At 48.2% G+C, this 17,758-nt stretch overlaps 1 protein-coding gene and 1 non-coding gene across 2 annotated transcripts in view; both read left to right on the top strand.

The window, feature by feature from the left end:
- LOC117071319 (cytochrome c oxidase assembly factor 8) overlaps positions 1 to 17,758 on the top strand; it is a 34,000-nt gene that overhangs the window by 4,906 nt on the left and 11,336 nt on the right. Inside the window, exons 2-3 of the mRNA XM_033191156.1 lie at positions 5,270 to 5,467; positions 9,498 to 9,561. Coding sequence (XP_033047047.1) covers positions 5,270 to 5,467; positions 9,498 to 9,561 — 262 coding nt within the window. The remainder of the gene's footprint in view (positions 1 to 5,269; positions 5,468 to 9,497; positions 9,562 to 17,758) is intronic.
- Positions 431 to 571, top strand: LOC117071963. Its single transcript, XR_004432671.1, has one exon. It is a non-coding gene; the product is annotated as a U4 spliceosomal RNA (small nuclear RNA).

The following is a 17,758-nucleotide window of genomic DNA, read 5'->3' as shown; positions in this document are numbered from 1 at the left end:
AGGCTGAGGCAGGAGAATGGCGTGAACCCGGGAGGCGGAGCTTGCAGTGAGCCGAGATCGCGCCACTGCACTTCAGCCTGGGCGACAGAGCAAGACTCCGTCTCAAAAAAAAAAAAAAAAATTTTTGGCAGGGCGTGGTGGCTCATGCCTGTAATCTCAGCACTTTGGGAGGCCGAGGAGGGTGGATCATCTGAGGTCGGGAATTCAAGACCAGCCTGGCCAACATGGTGAAACCCCATCTCTACTAAAAATATAAAAATTAGCTGGGTGTGGTGGCGCATACCTGTAATCCCAGCTACTCGGGAGGCTGAGGCAGGAGAATCGCTTGAACCTGGGAGGCAGAGGCTGCAGTGAGCCGAGAACGCACCACTGCACTCCAGCCTGGCCAACAGAGCGAGACTCTGTCTCAAAAAAAAAAACTGTTTTTTGTTGCTTTGCATAGCAGCAGTGTTGTAGCCAATGAGATTTATCCGAGGTGTGATTATTGCTAATTGAAAATTTTTCCCAATACCCTGCCGTGATGACTTGCAATAGAGTCGGCATTGGCAATGTTTTACAGTCTCTGTACAGAGAACGAAAAAAAAATTTTTTTTTATAGAGATGGGGTCTCACTTTGTTGCCCAGGCTGGCCTCGAACTCCTGAGCTCAAACAATCCACCTGCCTCGGCTTCCCAAGGTGCTGAGATTACAAGTGTAAACCACCAAGCCCAGCCCACAAATAATCATCCTTAGACAATGTCTAAAGACAATCTTTAGACAAATTGTCTCATCATTTTTCGACAATACTGAGGTGCAGGCCTTGTGTCTGGTGGTGGTGGGAAAGAGATGGTTGACTAGGGCCTTAAAGATAATAAAAATAATTAACATGTGTTTGCAGCAGGGGTGGCTTCCTGCTGTGGTCACTCCAGTGTAGGGTGAAAGTGTTCCAGGAGACTGTTTTCATTGACTTTCTAGTGTTTGCCATTCTGGTGGATTATCCTTCTTCTATACTGCTGGATCGGGTTTGTGGATTTGTCTAGCATCTGTGTAGAATAGGGGAGTGGGGACCCTAACCCTCAGTAAATATGGAAGTTCCTGACTGCTTCTCAGATGGGAACTCAAAGCCTTTATAGAACTGAGAATTAGAACAGGAAGCAAGAATGCTAGGAACTTGCTAACATTTTCTCTTCATTATTCCCTGGGCGTTTCCCCATGGTAGCTTTGTGTCATGTACGTGCACTTCCAGTAACAGGGTGCAGGGGAACCATCTCAGTGTCTCCCCTTCCAAATCTTGGCTTCTGGAGGGAGAGATGCTGGGGTGGGAGTGCTCCTTGATGGAGTACTCAGGAGCCTAATAAAAGCAGAGGGAGCTGGAGAGCAAGGTCTGGCCTGCAGAGCTGGCACAGAGAACCCTGGTGTGGGGCTGTCCAGCCTACCAATATACAGTTAAGAAGAAAGGAGGGCCGGGTGCGGTGGCTCACGCCTGTAATCCCAGCACTTTGGGAGGCCAAGGCGAGCGGATCACGAGGTCAGGAGAACCAGACCATCCTGGCTAACACGGTGAAACCCCGTCTCTACTAAAAAATACAAAAAACTAGCTGGGCGAGGTGGCGAGCGCCTGTAGTCCCAGTTACTCCGGAGGCTGAGGCAGGAGAATGGCATGAACCCGGGAGGCGGAGCTTGCAGTGAGCTGAGATCCGGCCACTGCACTCCAGCCTGGGCGACAGAGCGAGACTCCGTCTCAGAAAAAAAAAAAAAGAAGAAAGGATATATGTGTGTGTGTATATGTATATATGTATAGTGTGTGTGTGTGTGTGTGTGAGAGAGAGAGAGACAGGGTCTCACTCTGTCACCCAGGCTGAAGTGCAGTGACACGATCTTGGTTCACTGCAACCTCTACTTCCTGGGTTCAAGCAATTCTTGTGCCTCATCCTCCCAAGTAGCTGGGATTACAGGTGCACACCACCACGCCCGGCCTATTTTTTGATGTTTTTAGTAGAGACGGGGTTTCACCATGTTGGCCAGGCTGGTCTCGAACTCCTGACCTCAAATGATCCACCTGCCTCTGCTTCCCAAAGTGCTGGGATTACAGGCCTGAGCCACTGCACCTGGCAGAAAAAAGATTTTCACAAGAACTGGAAAGTTAACTCCCCTGCCAGACCCAGAGATGCAGATTCGGCCTGACCAGCAGGAATGCACATGTGCCTCACTGTGATGAGGGCAGAACTGAGGCTGCTTCTTAGGAAACTGTGAGGGTCTAGCTGCCCCCCACCCCCACCCGCAGACACGAGGGCCGGATAGAAGAGCCTCCCGGCATAGCCAATGGGACACCATGAATCATAGGCTTGTACTGTGGAAACCAGCAATTATGGTAATTCCTCGCACTACAAAGGGCTCTTCCTCTTACCAAAGGACATTTTCCTCCCCCAAGCTGCTTCTCCTCCCTTTAAATAGCAGCTCCTCAGTGAATAAAGGCAGAAACATGTGGTTATAAGGGAAGTACAAAGGAAGATAACATCTCTCACATAATGGCAAACAATGATTTGAAAATACTGGTTATCCTAAAGCAGTTTATGTGAGTGATAACTAGAAGATAAATATGGAAAAGTAACTGAACACTGCTGACGCCTCTCTGAGCTTGCTTTGTGATGTGTGGGCAGCTAGAAAAAGCAGCTAATTGTTGGGTGGCTCCTGTAAACACTTCCTGATGGGGAGCCTGTGAGCAGAAAAGAGCAGGCACAGGCCTGGACAGTGGTCATGCGCTGTTAGCATGAAACCCGCTGAGCAGCAGACACCCACCCGGGTCAGCTTGGAGGAGAGAAGGAGTCGCTGTCCTGGGCCACAGTCTAGGGGGTGGACCCTGGTGCCATCCCTTTTGTGAGACTCACGTTAGTTTCTACCAACAGCCAGATACCACAGATGCAAAGACTTGGGGGAGAAGCCCATGAACATTGTCTGAATGTATGGTCAAGAAAAAAAAGAGGCCGGGCGCGGTGGCTCAAGCCTGTAATCCCAGCACTTTGGGAGGCCGAGACGGGCGGATCACGAGGTCAGGAGATCGAGACCATCCTGGCTAACACAGTGAAACCCCGTTTCTACTAAAAATACAAAAACTAGCCGGGCGAGGTGGCGGGCGCCTGTAGTCCCAGCTACTCGGGAGGCTGTGGCAGGAGAATGGCGTAAACGCGGGAGGCGGAGCTTGCAGTGAGCTGAGATCCGGCCACTGCACTCCAGCCCGGGAGACAGAGCAAGACTCCGTCTCAAAAAAAAAAAAAGAGATCGAGACCATCCTGGCTAACACGGTGAAACACCGTCTCTACTAAAAATACAAAAACTAGCCGGGCGAGGTGGCGGGCGCCTGTAGTCCCAGCTACTCGGGAGGCTGAGGCAGGAGAATGGCGTAAACCCGGGAGGCGGAGCTTGCAGTGAGCTGAGATCCGGCCACTGCACTCCAGTCCGGGCGACAGAGCGAGACTCCGCTTCAAAAAAAAAAAAAGAAAAGAAAAGAAAAAATAATCATTTGTGGAAATTTAGGCTTTATTGTTTTAATGGGAAATTTGGTGATTGTATACAGTTTTGTTTTGTTTGTTTTTTTTTTTGAGACGAAGTCTCTGTTGCCCAGGCTGGAGTACGGTGGCCATCTCGGTTCACTGCAACCTCCGCTTCCCAGGTTCAAGCGATTCTCCTGCCTCAGCCTCCCAAGTAGCTGGGACTACAGTCACCTGCCACCATGCCCGGCTAATTTTTTTGGTGGAGACAGGGTTTGGGGTTTCGCTGTGTTAGCCAGGATGGTCTTGATCTCCTGACCTCTTGATCCGCCTGCCTTGGCCTCCCAAAGTGCTGGGATTACAGGCGTGAGCCACTGTGCCCAGCCTGTATATAGTTTTTAGACTGATGGGTAAAATGTTGAAGGTCTGTATTGCAGTCCTGCCTTTACTTTCTAAAAAGGATTCCTGAATTGATCCAGCATCCAATCAGTATTTTTTTTTAATTTTTATTTTATTATTATTATACTTTAAGTTCTAGGGTACATGTGCGTAACGTGCAGGTTTGTTACATATGTATACTTGTGCCATGTTGGTGTGCTGCACCCATCAACTCGTCAGCACCCATCAACTCGTCATTTACATCAGGTATAACTCCCAATGCAATCCCTCCCCCCTCCCCAAATCAGTATATTTTAACCCTGACGATGAGCAGTATAGTTTCAGGTCTTGAATAGTGGTTTCTCCCCCTGTAACTCCCTGACAGTTCTTCCTGCCCATTGCAGAAACAAAATCAGTTCACGGAGACCATGGCATTGCAGTAAAGAAAGAGTTTAGGACTGGGTGCGGTGGCTCATGCCTGTAATCCCAGCACTTCCGGAGGCCAAGGCGGGCAGATCACCTGAGGTCAGGAGTTCAAGACCAGCCTGGTCAACATGATGAAACTCCATCTCTACTCTAAAAATACAAAAATTAGCTGGGCCTGGTGGCACGTGCCTGGAATCCTAGCTACTCAGGAGGCTGAGGCAAGAGAATCGCTTGAAACTGGGAGGTGGAGGTTGCAGTGAGCCAAGATCACACCACTGCACTCCAGCCTGGGTGACAGAGCAAGACTCCGTCTCAAAAAAAAAAAAAAAAGACAGAGTTTAATTGATGTGAGGCCGGCCATGCTACATAGAAGAGTTATTACTCCAATCAGTCTCTCCATGCTTTTGGGGGCTAGAGTTTTTCTAACATAGTTTGGAGTAAGGGGTGGCGGTGGCTGGGCAGTGGGTGCTTGCTGCCGATTGGTCAGGGCGCAATCACAGGGGTGTGGGAATCATCCTCCTGCCGGAGTGGCTTCTGGGCGGGTCCAGGAGGAGCCATCACATTGGACTTGCAAAACACCTGAAAAGATACCTCAAAAGACCAATCTTAGGTTCTGCAATAGAGATGCAGGAGTAATTGGAGAAGTTGCAGGTCTTGTGACCTCTGGAATGACGGCTGGCACCTTACCCGAATTCAGACTCCTCACCTCTTCCTAGCCTGGTGGGGTCTCTCATTAGCTTCAGAAAGCTTAGCAAAGGTGGTTGAGTTTCGGGAAAGGGCTGTTACTATTTAAACCAGAAACTAGGCCCTGTTTGGTGGCTCCCACTTGTAATCCCACCACTTTGGGAGGATTGGGAGTGGCCGAGATCACGCCACTGCCCTCCAGCCTGGCGACAGAGCAAGACTCGTCTCTAAATAAATAAATAAATCCAGATTGTGCATTTTATAATATTAGATGCTCGTTTTGTCATATGTTAACACAATTTACTTTGTTAAAGGTGTCAAGATTCTGCCCTCCAAGAAAGTCTTGCCATGATTGGATAGGACCCCCAGACAAATATTCAAACCTTCGACCTGTTCACTTTTACATACCTGAAAATGAATCACCATCGGAACAAAAGCTTAGAAAATTAAGACAAGAAACACAAGAATGGAATCAACAGTTCTGGGCAAACCAGAATTTGACTTTTAGTAAGGTAAGTTTCAGTTTTAGATCAGAATGAGAAACAACACAGTTGGCCACTTGAGGGTGCTAGATATTTAGTATTTCCTTTGCGATTTGTCTCAGTCCCTCCCCCACACTGTATGTATGTGTGGATGTGTGTATATATACGCATGTAATTTTAAAAACTAGTATGTAACTATATATAAGAGACGGGCATTCGTAGAACCACAGATCTTGAGACTTTGAAGGAAGCAATGTGTGAGCAGCAGAGCCAGAACTGGAAGTACGTGTTTTACACACACATATGTGTGTGTTTGTCTTTATGAGAATACCGGTGGGGCATGGTAGCTCTGCAGTCCCAGCACTTTGGGAGGCTGAGATGGGCAGATCACTTGAAGCCAGGAGTTTGAGAGCAGCCTGGCCAACGTAGCGAAACCTAATCTCTACTAAAAATACAAAAATTAGCTGGGCCTGGTGGCACGTGCCTGGAATCCTAGCTACTCAGGAGGCTGAGGCAAGAGAATCGCTTGAAACTGGGAGGTGGAGGTTGCAGTGAGCCAAGATCACACCACTGCACTCCAGCCTGGGTGACAGAGCAAGACTCCGTCTCAAAAAAAAAAAAAAAGACAGAGTTTAATTGATGTGAGGCCGGCCATGCTACATAGAAGAGTTATTACTCCAATCAGTCTCTCCATGCTTTTGGGGGCTAGAGTTTTTCTAACATAGTTGGAGTAAGGGGTGGCGGTGGCTGGGCAGTGGGTGCTTGCTGCCGATTGGTCAGGGCGCAATCACAGGGGTGTGGGAATCATCCTCCTGCCGGAGTGGCTTCTGGGCGGGTCCAGGAGGAGCCATCACATTGGACTTGCAAAACACCTGAAAAGATACCTCAAAAGACCAATCTTAGGTTCTGCAATAGAGATGCAGGAGTAATTGGAGAAGTTGCAGGTCTTGTGACCTCTGGAATGACGGCTGGCACCTTACCCGAATTCAGACTCCTCACCTCTTCCTAGCCTGGTGGGGTCTCTCATTAGCTTCAGAAAGCTTAGCAAAGGTGGTTGAGTTTCGGGAAAGGGCTGTTACTATTTAAACCAGAAACTAGGCCCTGTTTGGTGGCTCCCACTTGTAATCCCACCACTTTGGGAGGATTGGGAGTGGCCGAGATCACGCCACTGCCCTCCAGCCTGGCGACAGAGCAAGACTCGTCTCTAAATAAATAAATAAATCCAGATTGTGCATTTTATAATATTAGATGCTCGTTTTGTCATATGTTAACCCAATTTACTTTGTTAAAGGTGTCAAGATTCTGCCCTCCAAGAAAGTCTTGCCATGATTGGATAGGACCCCCAGACAAATATTCAAACCTTCGACCTGTTCACTTTTACATACCTGAAAATGAATCACCATCGGAACAAAAGCTTAGAAAATTAAGACAAGAAACACAAGAATGGAATCAACAGTTCTGGGCAAACCAGAATTTGACTTTTAGTAAGGTAAGTTTCAGTTTTAGATCAGAATGAGAAACAACACAGTTGGCCACTTGAGGGTGCTAGATATTTAGTATTTCCTTTGCGATTTGTCTCAGTCCCTCCCCCACACTGTATGTATGTGTGGATGTGTGTATATATACGCATGTAATTTTAAAAACTAGTATGTAACTATATATAAGAGACGGGCATTCGTAGAACCACAGATCTTGAGACTTTGAAGGAAGCAATGTGTGAGCAGCAGAGCCAGAACTGGAAGTACGTGTTTTACACACACATATGTGTGTGTTTGTCTTTATGAGAATACCGGTGGGGCATGGTAGCTCTGCAGTCCCAGCACTTTGGGAGGCTGAGATGGGCAGATCACTTGAAGCCAGGAGTTTGAGAGCAGCCTGGCCAACGTAGCGAAACCTAATCTCTACTAAAAATACAAAAATGAGCCAGGTGTGGTGGCACATGTCTGTGATCCCCGTGACTTGGGAGGCTGAGGCACAAGAATTGCTTGAACCTGGGAGGCGGAGGTTGCAATGAGCCGAGATCACACCGTTGCACTCCAGTCTGGGTGACAGGAGTGAGACCTTGACTCAAAAAAAAAGAAGACCCAGTTTTTGTGACGTGTTGAATTCTTCCTGAGAATTCAAAAACATTTTTTTGTTGTTGTTGGGTTTTTTGGTTTTTTTTTTTGAGACGAAGTTTCACTCTGTCACCAGGCTGAAGTGCAGTGATATGATCTCAGCTTACTGCACTCTCTACCTCCCAGATTCAGGCGATTCTTCTGCCTCAGCCTCCCAAAGAGCTGGGATTACAGGCACACGCCACCATGCACAACTAATTTTTGTATTTTTAGTGGAGACCGGGTTTCACTATGTTGGCAGGATAGTCTTGATCTCCTGACCTTGTGATCCACCCACCTCAGCCTCCAAAAGTGTTGGGATTACAGGCGTGAGCCACCATGCCCAGCCGAGAATTCAAAATTCTTAACAAGATACTTATAAATAAACTGTGTAAGAAAAAAGCATAAATAGTCTAAACCAGAGGAAAAACATTTAAACTTTTTTTTTTTTTTCTGAGATGGAGTTTCACTCCTGTTGCCCAGGCTGGCATGCAATGGTGTGATCTCGGCTCACCGCAACCTCCACCTCCCTGGTTCAAATGATTCTCCTGCCTCAGCTTTCCAAATAGCTGGGATTACAGGCGCTCGCCACCACACCCGGCTAATTTTTGTATTTTTAGTAGAGATGGGATTCACCACGTTGGCCAGGCTGGTCTTGAACTCCTGACTTTCAGGTGATCTGCCTGACTTGGCCTCTCAAAGTGCTGGGATTACAGGCGTGAGCCACTGTGCCCGGCAACATTTAAACTTTGATTTGCCATTTGAGGGGGCTGTGTCAGGTGGGGTGTATTTATCATATTCTGTGGATTTTTTTTTTTTTTTTTTTTTTGAGACAGAGTCTCACTCTGTTGTCCAGGCTGAAGTGCAGTGGCATGATATTGGCTCACTGCAACCTCTCCCTCCCGGGTTCAAGCAGTTCTCCTGCCTCAGCCTCCTGAGTAGGTGGGATTACAGGTGCCCACCATCATACCTGGCTAATTTTTGTACTTTTAGTAGAGACGGGGTTTCTCCATGTTGGCCAGGCTGGTCTGGAACTGCTGATCTCAGGTGATAAAGTGCTAGCATTACAGGTGTGAGCCACTGCACCTGACCTATTCTGATTTATAAACAGTGTCTCCCAAGTTATTGAACATCTTTTCTTTTTTTTTTTTTTTTTTTTTTTTTGAGACGGAGTCTCGCTCTGTCACCCAGGCTGGAGTGCAGTGGCCGGATCTCAGCTCACTGCAAGCCCCGCCTCCCGGGTTCACGCCATTCTCCTGCCTCAGCCTCCCAGGTAGCTGGGACTACAGGCGCCGCCACCTCACCCGGCTAGTTTTTTGTATTTTTTAGTAGAGACGGGGTTTCACCGTGTTAGCCAGGATGGTCTCGATCTCCTGACCTCGTGATCCGCCCGTCTCGGCCTCCCAAAGTGCTGGGATTACAGGCTTGAGCCACCGCGCCCGGCCGAACATCTTTTCAAATCCTGTTATAAACACAGAACTTTTAACCACATTCAGAGGGTTTTTTTTTTTTTTTTTTTTTTGAGACAGAGTCTTGCTCTGTCGCCCAGGCTGGAGTGCTGTGGCCGGATCTCAGCCTACTGCAAGCTCCGCCTCCCGGGTTTACGCCATTCTCCTGCCTCAGCCTCCCGAGTAGCTGGGACTACAGGCGCCCGCCACCTCGCCCGGCTAGATTTTTGTATTTTTTTAGTAGAGACGGGGTTTCACCGTGTTAGCCGGGATGATCTCGATCTCCTGACCTCGTGATCCGCCCGTCTCGGCCTCCCAAAGTGCTGGGATTACAGGCTTGAGCCACCGCGCCCGGCCAGAGGGTTTTAAATGAGCTTTGAGATGGGTCACCTGCTTCTCAGAAAATCCACATCTGCACTTCTCCAGGACACTGTGAGCTGTGCTCTAGCCAAAGAAAAATGGAAAGACAGAGAAAGAAGTTCTGAGAGCCTTTTTTTTTTTTTTTTTTTTTTTTAGGAAAAAGAAGAATTTATTCACTCAAGACTAAAAACTAAAGGCCTGGGCCTGAGAACTGAATCAGGTTAGTGCATTTGGGTTTTTTGGGTTTTTTTTTTGCTTTCTTTGTTTGGGTTTGAGCAAGTCCATGAGAAGGTAAAGCAAGGGCGGTGAGAGAAGTGGGGAAGTTCAGGGCAGTTCTTGGCCTACTTTGGGGCAGTGCTCGGCACACCCCTATCCAGGTTCTTTTGCACACCCAGTTCCCAAGCATGGCTCTCCAATCTCTAGCTCCCTCTTCTCTCTCAGGAGTTTAGGTGGTTATGATGGATGACCACCTTCTGACCTTTGACTTCCATCCTGAGGTCTCAGCCTTTGCAGCTTCTCCCTCTCCAAACCAGCTTCTCTTCTGATCCCTGATCTCAGTTCACTGCTCAAAATAGCCTTTCCTTATTTTCTCTTGGTGTTGATGTTAGGCCTGAGTGACATCTCATGCTGTTCATTAAACAGATGTCTGCTGCCAAAATGATGTTCTGATAGAAAATCCAAAATCAACGACCCCAAAAGCCAAGTCTGTCATTGGGCTAAAGTGCCATTCCTGCTAATCCTTTACCTCACCTGATTCATTTAAAGTAAAGGGCTGGGAGCCTGAGTTACCCCCGTGCCAGGACCTCTGTTGCTGTTTGCTGGCCGCTTGAGAGGTGGGGACTTGCAGGGCAGAGCTGGAGCAGATGCTGCATCCAACAGTAAGCATGAGAATGAGCACTCCCAGTTTCGGGTCCTGTGCTGGACACTGTGCAAGTCCTGTGCATATATCACCTGTTGCATTTCCCAGTGACCCAGTGAAGTAGATACTGTTATCTTTACCGTTTTATAGAAGAGCAACCTGAGGCTTCCCCAAAATTACACAGTGAGAATGTGGTGTGGCCTGGATTCTCACCTCGGGAGTCAGATTGCAAAGCCTCCCTGGGCCTCACCACGCTCCATGGCTGTCAGCGAATTCCATGCTGACTTGGTGTGCGTGTGTGTGCGCGTCTGTGTGTGCATGTGTGTGCGTGCACGCGTGTGTGTGCGTGTGTGCATGTGCGCACCACATGTGCCATGCCATGTCCGTAGGTCTGTCATATCAGGTAAGACTAGGTCGGCTCATGCCTTGGAAGTGCTTTGGAGACAACCACTCTCCTGACAAATGAGAGTTGTTGTTTTGATTCTTACTAAGGTCCCAGAATCCTGTTGATGGCTTTGCTGAGTATTGAACGGCTGGCCTTAAATTAGGTTTGAAAATGAATTTGGTAATAGGACAGGATTTGTTAAGGAAGGGAAGCATGAAGGGAGCTGCCTGCTCTGGCAGCTGTTGAAAGTTAGCAGGCCACAGTGCCTGCAGTGGGAGTGGGGCAGCAGGCGTGTCACCTTGGGCCAGAGCACGTCTTGTACACGGTTGCACCAATGCGTGAGGATATAGGTCCCCAAGAGCCAAGAGAGGGGGAGCTTTGTTGAATACATGATGTTGGAGAAACCTTTGGCCCAAAAGAACAAATTTAGATTCGTTCTCCCTGCAATACAAATATGTTCCAGTGGGTCAAAATGTTAATTATTATTAATTTTTTTTTCTTTTTTTTGAGACAGGGTCTCACCCTGTCTCCCAGGCTGTAATGCAGTGGCACCATCTGGGCTCACTACAGCCTTGACCTCGTAGACTCAAGTGATCCTCCCACTTCAGCCTCCCAAGTACCTAGGACTACAGGTGCACGCCAGCACCACACCTGGCTAATTTTTGTGTTTTTTGTAGGGACGGAGTTTTGCCATTTTGCCCAGGCTGGTCTCAAACTCCTGAGCTCAAGTAGTCCACCCACCTTGGCCTCCCAAAGTGCTGGGATTACAAGCGTGAGCCACCATGCCTGGCCAAAAAAGTTAATTATTAAAAGTCAGGCCAGGCGCAGTGGTTCACGCCTGTAATCCCAGCACTTGGGGAGGCCGAGGCGGGCGGATCACAAGGTCAGGAGTTTGAGACCAGCCTGATCAACATGGTGAAACCCCGTCTCTACTAAAAGTACAAAAATTAGCCGGTTGTGGTGGCAGGCGCCTGTAATCCCAGCTACTCAAGAGACTGAGGCAGGAGAATCACTTGAACCCAGGAGGCAGAGGTTGTGGTGAGCTGAGATCGCGCCGCTGTACTCTAGCCTGGGTGACAGAGCGAGTCTCTATCTCAAAAAAATAAAAAAAAGTAAGTCGATTATGTATGGATTAAAGAGTTAGATACATAGTTCCTAGCTGTAGAGCATCTAATAGGATATAACAGACTCTCTATTATCTGGAGGAATGATACCCTCCTGAGCTTGAGGGTCAAGATAGAGATATTCAAGAACATAAAAGCTGAAAACATCTATGTTCAGACTCCTTTTGATCCACCTTTCTGGACAGGAGAGTTTGCTGAGCAGATGTGGGGGTGGCTCAGTACCCAGGGGAGGGTGGAGCTGGCCCCAGTCATGGCCTGTGCTCAGACGCTAAGACCAGAGCAATTTCTTCCTCGTGTTTAAACTTTTCTCCTAGGCCACTGCTTTACCTTTCTCATGCTATAAACTGGCTTTCTCTGCCTCCTTGTTTATCCCTCCTAAGTTCAAGGAAGCAGTCAGCTGAGGAGGCTGCCTTTCCCCAGGCTGGCACCAGCCCAGTTGGGAGGTGCCGGATTAGCTGAGGCGGAGGTGGGGCTTGTGCAGAGAGCCTGGCTGCTGCCATGGAGACGGGAGGAAGCAGGCAAAAGAGCAGGCCTGCTGGCAAAGGATCAGAGGGCTGGGCAGACACAGGGATCAGTGTTCCGGAAATGCGAGGAAGGGCAAGTGCTGGCAGCAAAGGTGATGTGGGCAATTTGGACTTCAGGAAAACCTGCCACAAATTTGCAGAAATAACACACATTTATAGACAAGTAACGTGACTACAAGAAGAAAAAATTGCTCAAACTCTAAATTTTACAAGGCATATTTGTTGATTTTTTTGAGATGGAGTCTCACTCTGTCACCAGGCTGGAGTGCAGTGGCATGATCTTGGCCACTGATTCAACAAGAAGTCGTCATTTCATGCTTACTCAATTCATGGGGGAATGTTTTCAGTCTTGAGACTCAGTGCTGGTAGAGTTACATCAAAGGTGGATGGCAGTAGAAAATCCTCAGTCCCTTTTCCAGAAGGATTTAGCAAAACATACTACACATATCCCAGGAAGCAGGAAAGGGATGCTCATGAATCATGTGTAAGAATTCATGTGGAGAGCCAGGCTTCATGACTCACACCTGTAATCTCACCACTTTGGGAGGCTGAGGTGGGTGGATCACTTGAGCCCAGGAGTTTGAGACCAGCCTGGGCAACATGGTGAAACCCTGTGTCTACAAAAAATTTAAAAATAAAAATAATTAAGGCCAGGCGCAGTCGCTCACGCCTGTAATCCCAGCACTTTGGGAGGCCGAGGCGGGTGGATCGCCTGAGGTCGGGAGTTCAAGAACAGCCTGACTAACATGAAGAAACCCCGTCTCTACTGAAAATATAAAATTAGGCTGGGCGCGGGGGCTCATGTCTGTAATCCCAGCGCTTTGGGAGGCCAAGGTGGGTGGATCATGAGGTCAGGAGTTCGAGACCAGCCTGATCAGCATGGTGAAACCCCATCTCGCCAGGCGCGGTGGCTCAAGCCTGTAATCCCAGCACTTTGAGAGGCTGAGACGGGCGGATCACAAGGTCAGGAGATTGAGACCATCCTGGCTAACATGGTGAAACCCTGTCTCTACTTAAAACATACAAAAAACTAGCCGGGCGAGGTGGCGGGCGCCTGTAGTCCCAGCTACTTGGGAGGCTGAGGCAGGAGAATGGCGTGAACCCGGGAGACGGAGCTTGCAGTGAGCCAGGATCCAGCCACTACACTCCAGCCTGGGCGACAGAGTGAGACTCCGTCTCAAAAAAAAAAAAAAAAAAAAAAAGAAACCCCATCTCTACTAAAAATACAAAAAATTAGCCAGGCATGGTGGCGGGCGCCTGTAGTCCCAGCTACTCTGGAGGCTGAGGCAGGAGAATGGCGTGAATCCGGGAGGCGGAGCTTGCAGTGAGCTGAGGTCATGCCACTGCACTCTAGCCTGGGCTACAGAGTGAGACTCTGTCTCAAAAAAAAAAAAAAAAAACAAAATTAGCCAGGCGTGGTGGTGCATGCCTGTAATCCCAGCTACTCAGGAGGCTGAGGCAGAAGAATCACTTGAACCCTGGAGGTGGAGGTTGTGGTGAGCCAAGATCGCACCATTGCATGCCAGCCTGGGCAACAAGAGTGAAACTCCATCTCAAAAAAAAATGAAAATAAAAATAAACAGCCAAGTTTGCAAGTTTGGCAGTATGTGTCTGTAGTCCCAGCTACTCGGAAAGCTGAGCTGGGAGGATTGCTTGAGCCCAGGAGGTGGAGGCTGCAGTGAGCCGAGATTGTGTCACTGTACTCCAGCCTAAGTGGCAGAGCCAGACCATCTCCAACAGCAACAACAAAAATTCACGTGGGAAACATGGGAAGCGTTCAGCTGTGTGTTCTTTGCAGCAGGATCTTTCATTGCAGAAGAATGGGAAGAATGGAAATGTCCAGTACTAGCAGAACGGATAAGGCTGTGGTGGCCTACCCACTCACTGGCCTTCACTGGAATATTCTGCAGCAGTGCAGAAAAACGAGTGATTGAATTTAAAGTGCAAGTAGCAGAATACTGTGATTTCAGTTCTGCCAGTCTCAAACTTAAATCTCATTTGTAAGGCAGGCAGTATTGTGGGAGAATTTCTCTAATGTATTTAATTCTCAGAGTGTTTATGCAATGGCAGGAAGTGTACCATCAAAATGGGTTTAGTTTAAGTCAGTCTCCTGAGTATTTATGAAACACCCACTTGGTTTTCGGTAAGTGTGGTGAATTCGGTGTTCTGCCTCTTTCCCTGGACTTAGTGGTATGTTCGGTAACAAGCTGCAGTGCTGCAATGTGGACCATGCCCTGCTTAGCAGACATTACAGCGCTTCTGCTGCCTGCTGAGCCTTGGCCTGGGGGTGTTTGAGCCAAGTGCAAGGAACCTGTGTCAATGGAGTCAGGTGGCAGCAACTGGTACCCCTGCCTGCGGGGTAGTCCCGTGGTCATCCTAACAGCAGCGACCACAAGCAAGCACTTCTGTGCCAGCCCCGCCCCTCCTGCCACACTGATGGAGTGCAGCCTCATGAGGTGTGCGGTTGCCGTCCCACACTAGAGAGGAAGATACTGAGATGGAGTTAAGTCACAGCTCTGGGGCCACACAGCCAGGTGGGGATGGTCTTGGCCTTTCTCTATCCCAGATGAGGTCTCGCTATGTTGCCCAGGCTGGCCTCAAGCAGTCTTCCTGCCTCAACCTGAGTACGGACACAGTTTTGAGTGTATTAACAGTAACATAGGAGACAGAGTAGGCCCTCTTTATCCGAGGGATACATTCCAAGACCCCCAGTGAAGGCCTGAGACTGAGGCTAGTACCAAGCCCTGTGTGTACACTATGTTTTTCCCTACACAGTTGTCCCTCCCCTACATCCTCAGTTCAACCAACCATGGATTGAAAATATGGAAAACAATAAACATAATAAAATATTGAAAATAAAAAATACCATTTTTTTTTTAGACGGAGTCTCACTCTGTCGCCCAGGCTGGAGTGCAGTGGCAAGATCTCGGCTCCCTATAAACTCTGCTTCCCGGTTCAAGCGATTCTCTTACCTCAGCCTTCTGAGTAGCTGGGACTACAGGCACACACCACCATGCCTAGTTTTTGTATTTTTAGTAGAGATGGGGTTTCACCATGTTGGCCAGGCTGGTCTCAAACCCCTGACCTCAGATGATCCGCCCGCCTCAGCCTCCCAAAGTTCTGGGATTACAGGCGTGAGCCACTGTGCACCGCCAAAAATAGAAAAATTTAGAAGTACAGCATAATGGCTAGGTGCAGTGGCTCATGCCTGTAATCCTAGCACTTTTGGGAGGCTGAGGCAGGTGGATCACGTGAGATCAGGAGTTTGAGACCAGCCTGGCCAACATGGTAAAACCCTGTCTATACTAAAGATACAAAAATTAGCTGGGCATTGTGGTGCATGCCTGTAATCCCAGCTACTTGGGAGGTTGAGGCAGGAGAATCATTTGAACCTGGGAGGCGGAGGCTGCAGTGAGCCGAGATCGTGCCACTGCACTCTAGCCTGGGCAACTGTTGAGCAAGGTTATGTCTCAAAAAAAAAAAAAAAAGTACAGTATGACAGCTGTTCATACAGCATTTACGTTGTATTAGGTATCATAAGTAATCTAGAGATGACTTAAAGCATATAGGATAATGCAAGTAGGTTTTTTGCAAATATTTGGAGACAAGGCTTTGCTCTGCCACTCAGGCTGGAGTGCAGTGGCGCAATCATGGCTTGCTGGAGCTTCAACCTCCCAGGTTCAAGCCATCCTCCTGCCTCAGCCTCCCAAGTAGCTGGGACTGCAGACACATGCCACCACACCTTGCTAATTAAAAAAAATTTTTTTTGTAGAATTTTTTTCTCACTGTGTTGCCCAGGTCTATCACACCATTATAGTATTTTATTTTGTTTTATTTTATTTTATTTTATTCAAAACGGAGTATCCATCTGTCACCCAGACTGGGGTGCAGTGGCGCAATCTCGGCTCACTATAAGCTCCACCTCTGGGTTCAAGCAATTCTCCTGCTTCAGCCTCCCAAATAGCGAAGACTATAGGTGTCCACCACCGCACCCAACTAATTTTTGTTTTTTTGTTTTTTTGTTGTTTTTGTTGTTTTTTGAAACGGAGTTTCGCTCTGTTGCCGGGGTGGAGTGCAGTGGCCCTATCTTGGCTCACTGCAACCTCCACCTCCTGAGTTCAAGCAGTCCTCCTGCCTCAGCCTCCCGAGTAGCTGGGAGTACAGGTCTGTGCTACCACACCAAGCTATTTTTTTTTGTATTTTTAGTAGAGGTGAGGTTTCTCATGTTGGCCAGGATGGTCTCAATCTCTTGACCTTGGATCCACCCACCTCAGCCTCCCAGAGTACTGGGATTACAGATGTGAGACACTACACCCAGCCCATTTTGTTTTTTGTTTTTTTGAGATGGAGTTACATTCTTGTTGCCCAGGCTGGAGTGCAGTCACGCAATCTCGGCTCACCGCAACCTCCGCCGCCTGGGTTCAAGGGATTCTCCTGCCTCATCCTCCTGAGTAGCTGGCATTACAGGCAAGTGCCACCCCGCCCAGCTATTTTTTTTTTTTCCTGAGACAGAATCTTGCTCTGTCACCCAGGCTGGAGCGCAGTGGCTCGATCTCGGCTCATTGCAAGCTCCACCTCCTGGGTTAACACCATTCTCCTGCCTCAGCCTGCCAAGTAGCTGGGACTACAGGTGCCCGCCATCAAGCCTGGATAATTTTTTGTATTTTTAGTAGAGACGGGGTTTCACCGTGTTAGCCAGGATGGTCTTGATCTCTTGACCTTGTGATCCTCCCGCCTTGGCCTCCCAAAGTGCTGGGATTACAGGCGTGAGCCACTGCGCCCAGCTATTTTTTTTTTTTTTTTTGTATTTTTAGTAGGGATGGAGTTTCTTCATTTTGGTCAGGCTGTTCTCAAACTCCCGAACTCAGGTGATCCGCCCATCCCGGCCTCCCAAAGTGCTGGGATTACAGGCGTGAGCCACCGCACCCAACCTATTATACCATTTTATATAAAAGATTTGAGCATCCTGAAATGTTGGTATCTGTAGTAGTTCTGGAACCAATCTCCTATCGATACCAAGGGACAAGTTTTCATTTATAGCTATGATAAAGTTTAATTTATAAGTTAGGCACAACGAGAGACTAGGAATGATAACTAATAAAACAAGTATAACAATATGCCAGCATCTCAAATCTTGTGCTTTGCGACAATTACCAAGTAAATAAGGGTTATTCAGACACAAGCAGTGCTGTATGGTGACAGTGGATCTGATCACCAAGACGGCTGCTGAGTGACTCACTTAGAGTGGGGAGTGTCTACACCATGAGTGTGCTGGACAGAGGGAGGAGTCACCTCCTGGGCGGGTCGGAGCAGGACATTGGGAGGTTTCATCACACTACTCAGAACAGCATGCAGTTCAAAACTTACGAATTGTTCATTTCTGGAATTTTCCATTTAATATTTTCAGACCCCACTTGACCTCATGGTAACTGAAACCGTGGAAGGCAAAACCATGGATGGAGGAGACTGCTGTGCTCCTGCCATCTCCCTTACACAGTTGAGTAAACCGAGGCACAGAAGAAAAT

The sequence above is a fragment of the Trachypithecus francoisi genome, unplaced genomic scaffold (assembly GCF_009764315.1).
Source record: "Trachypithecus francoisi isolate TF-2019V2 unplaced genomic scaffold, Tfra_2.0 Lachesis_group3, whole genome shotgun sequence".
Classification (NCBI taxonomy): domain Eukaryota; kingdom Metazoa; phylum Chordata; class Mammalia; order Primates; family Cercopithecidae; genus Trachypithecus; species Trachypithecus francoisi.
Note: the sequence above shows the minus strand (reverse complement) of the source record. Positions and strands in the feature narration are given on the sequence as shown.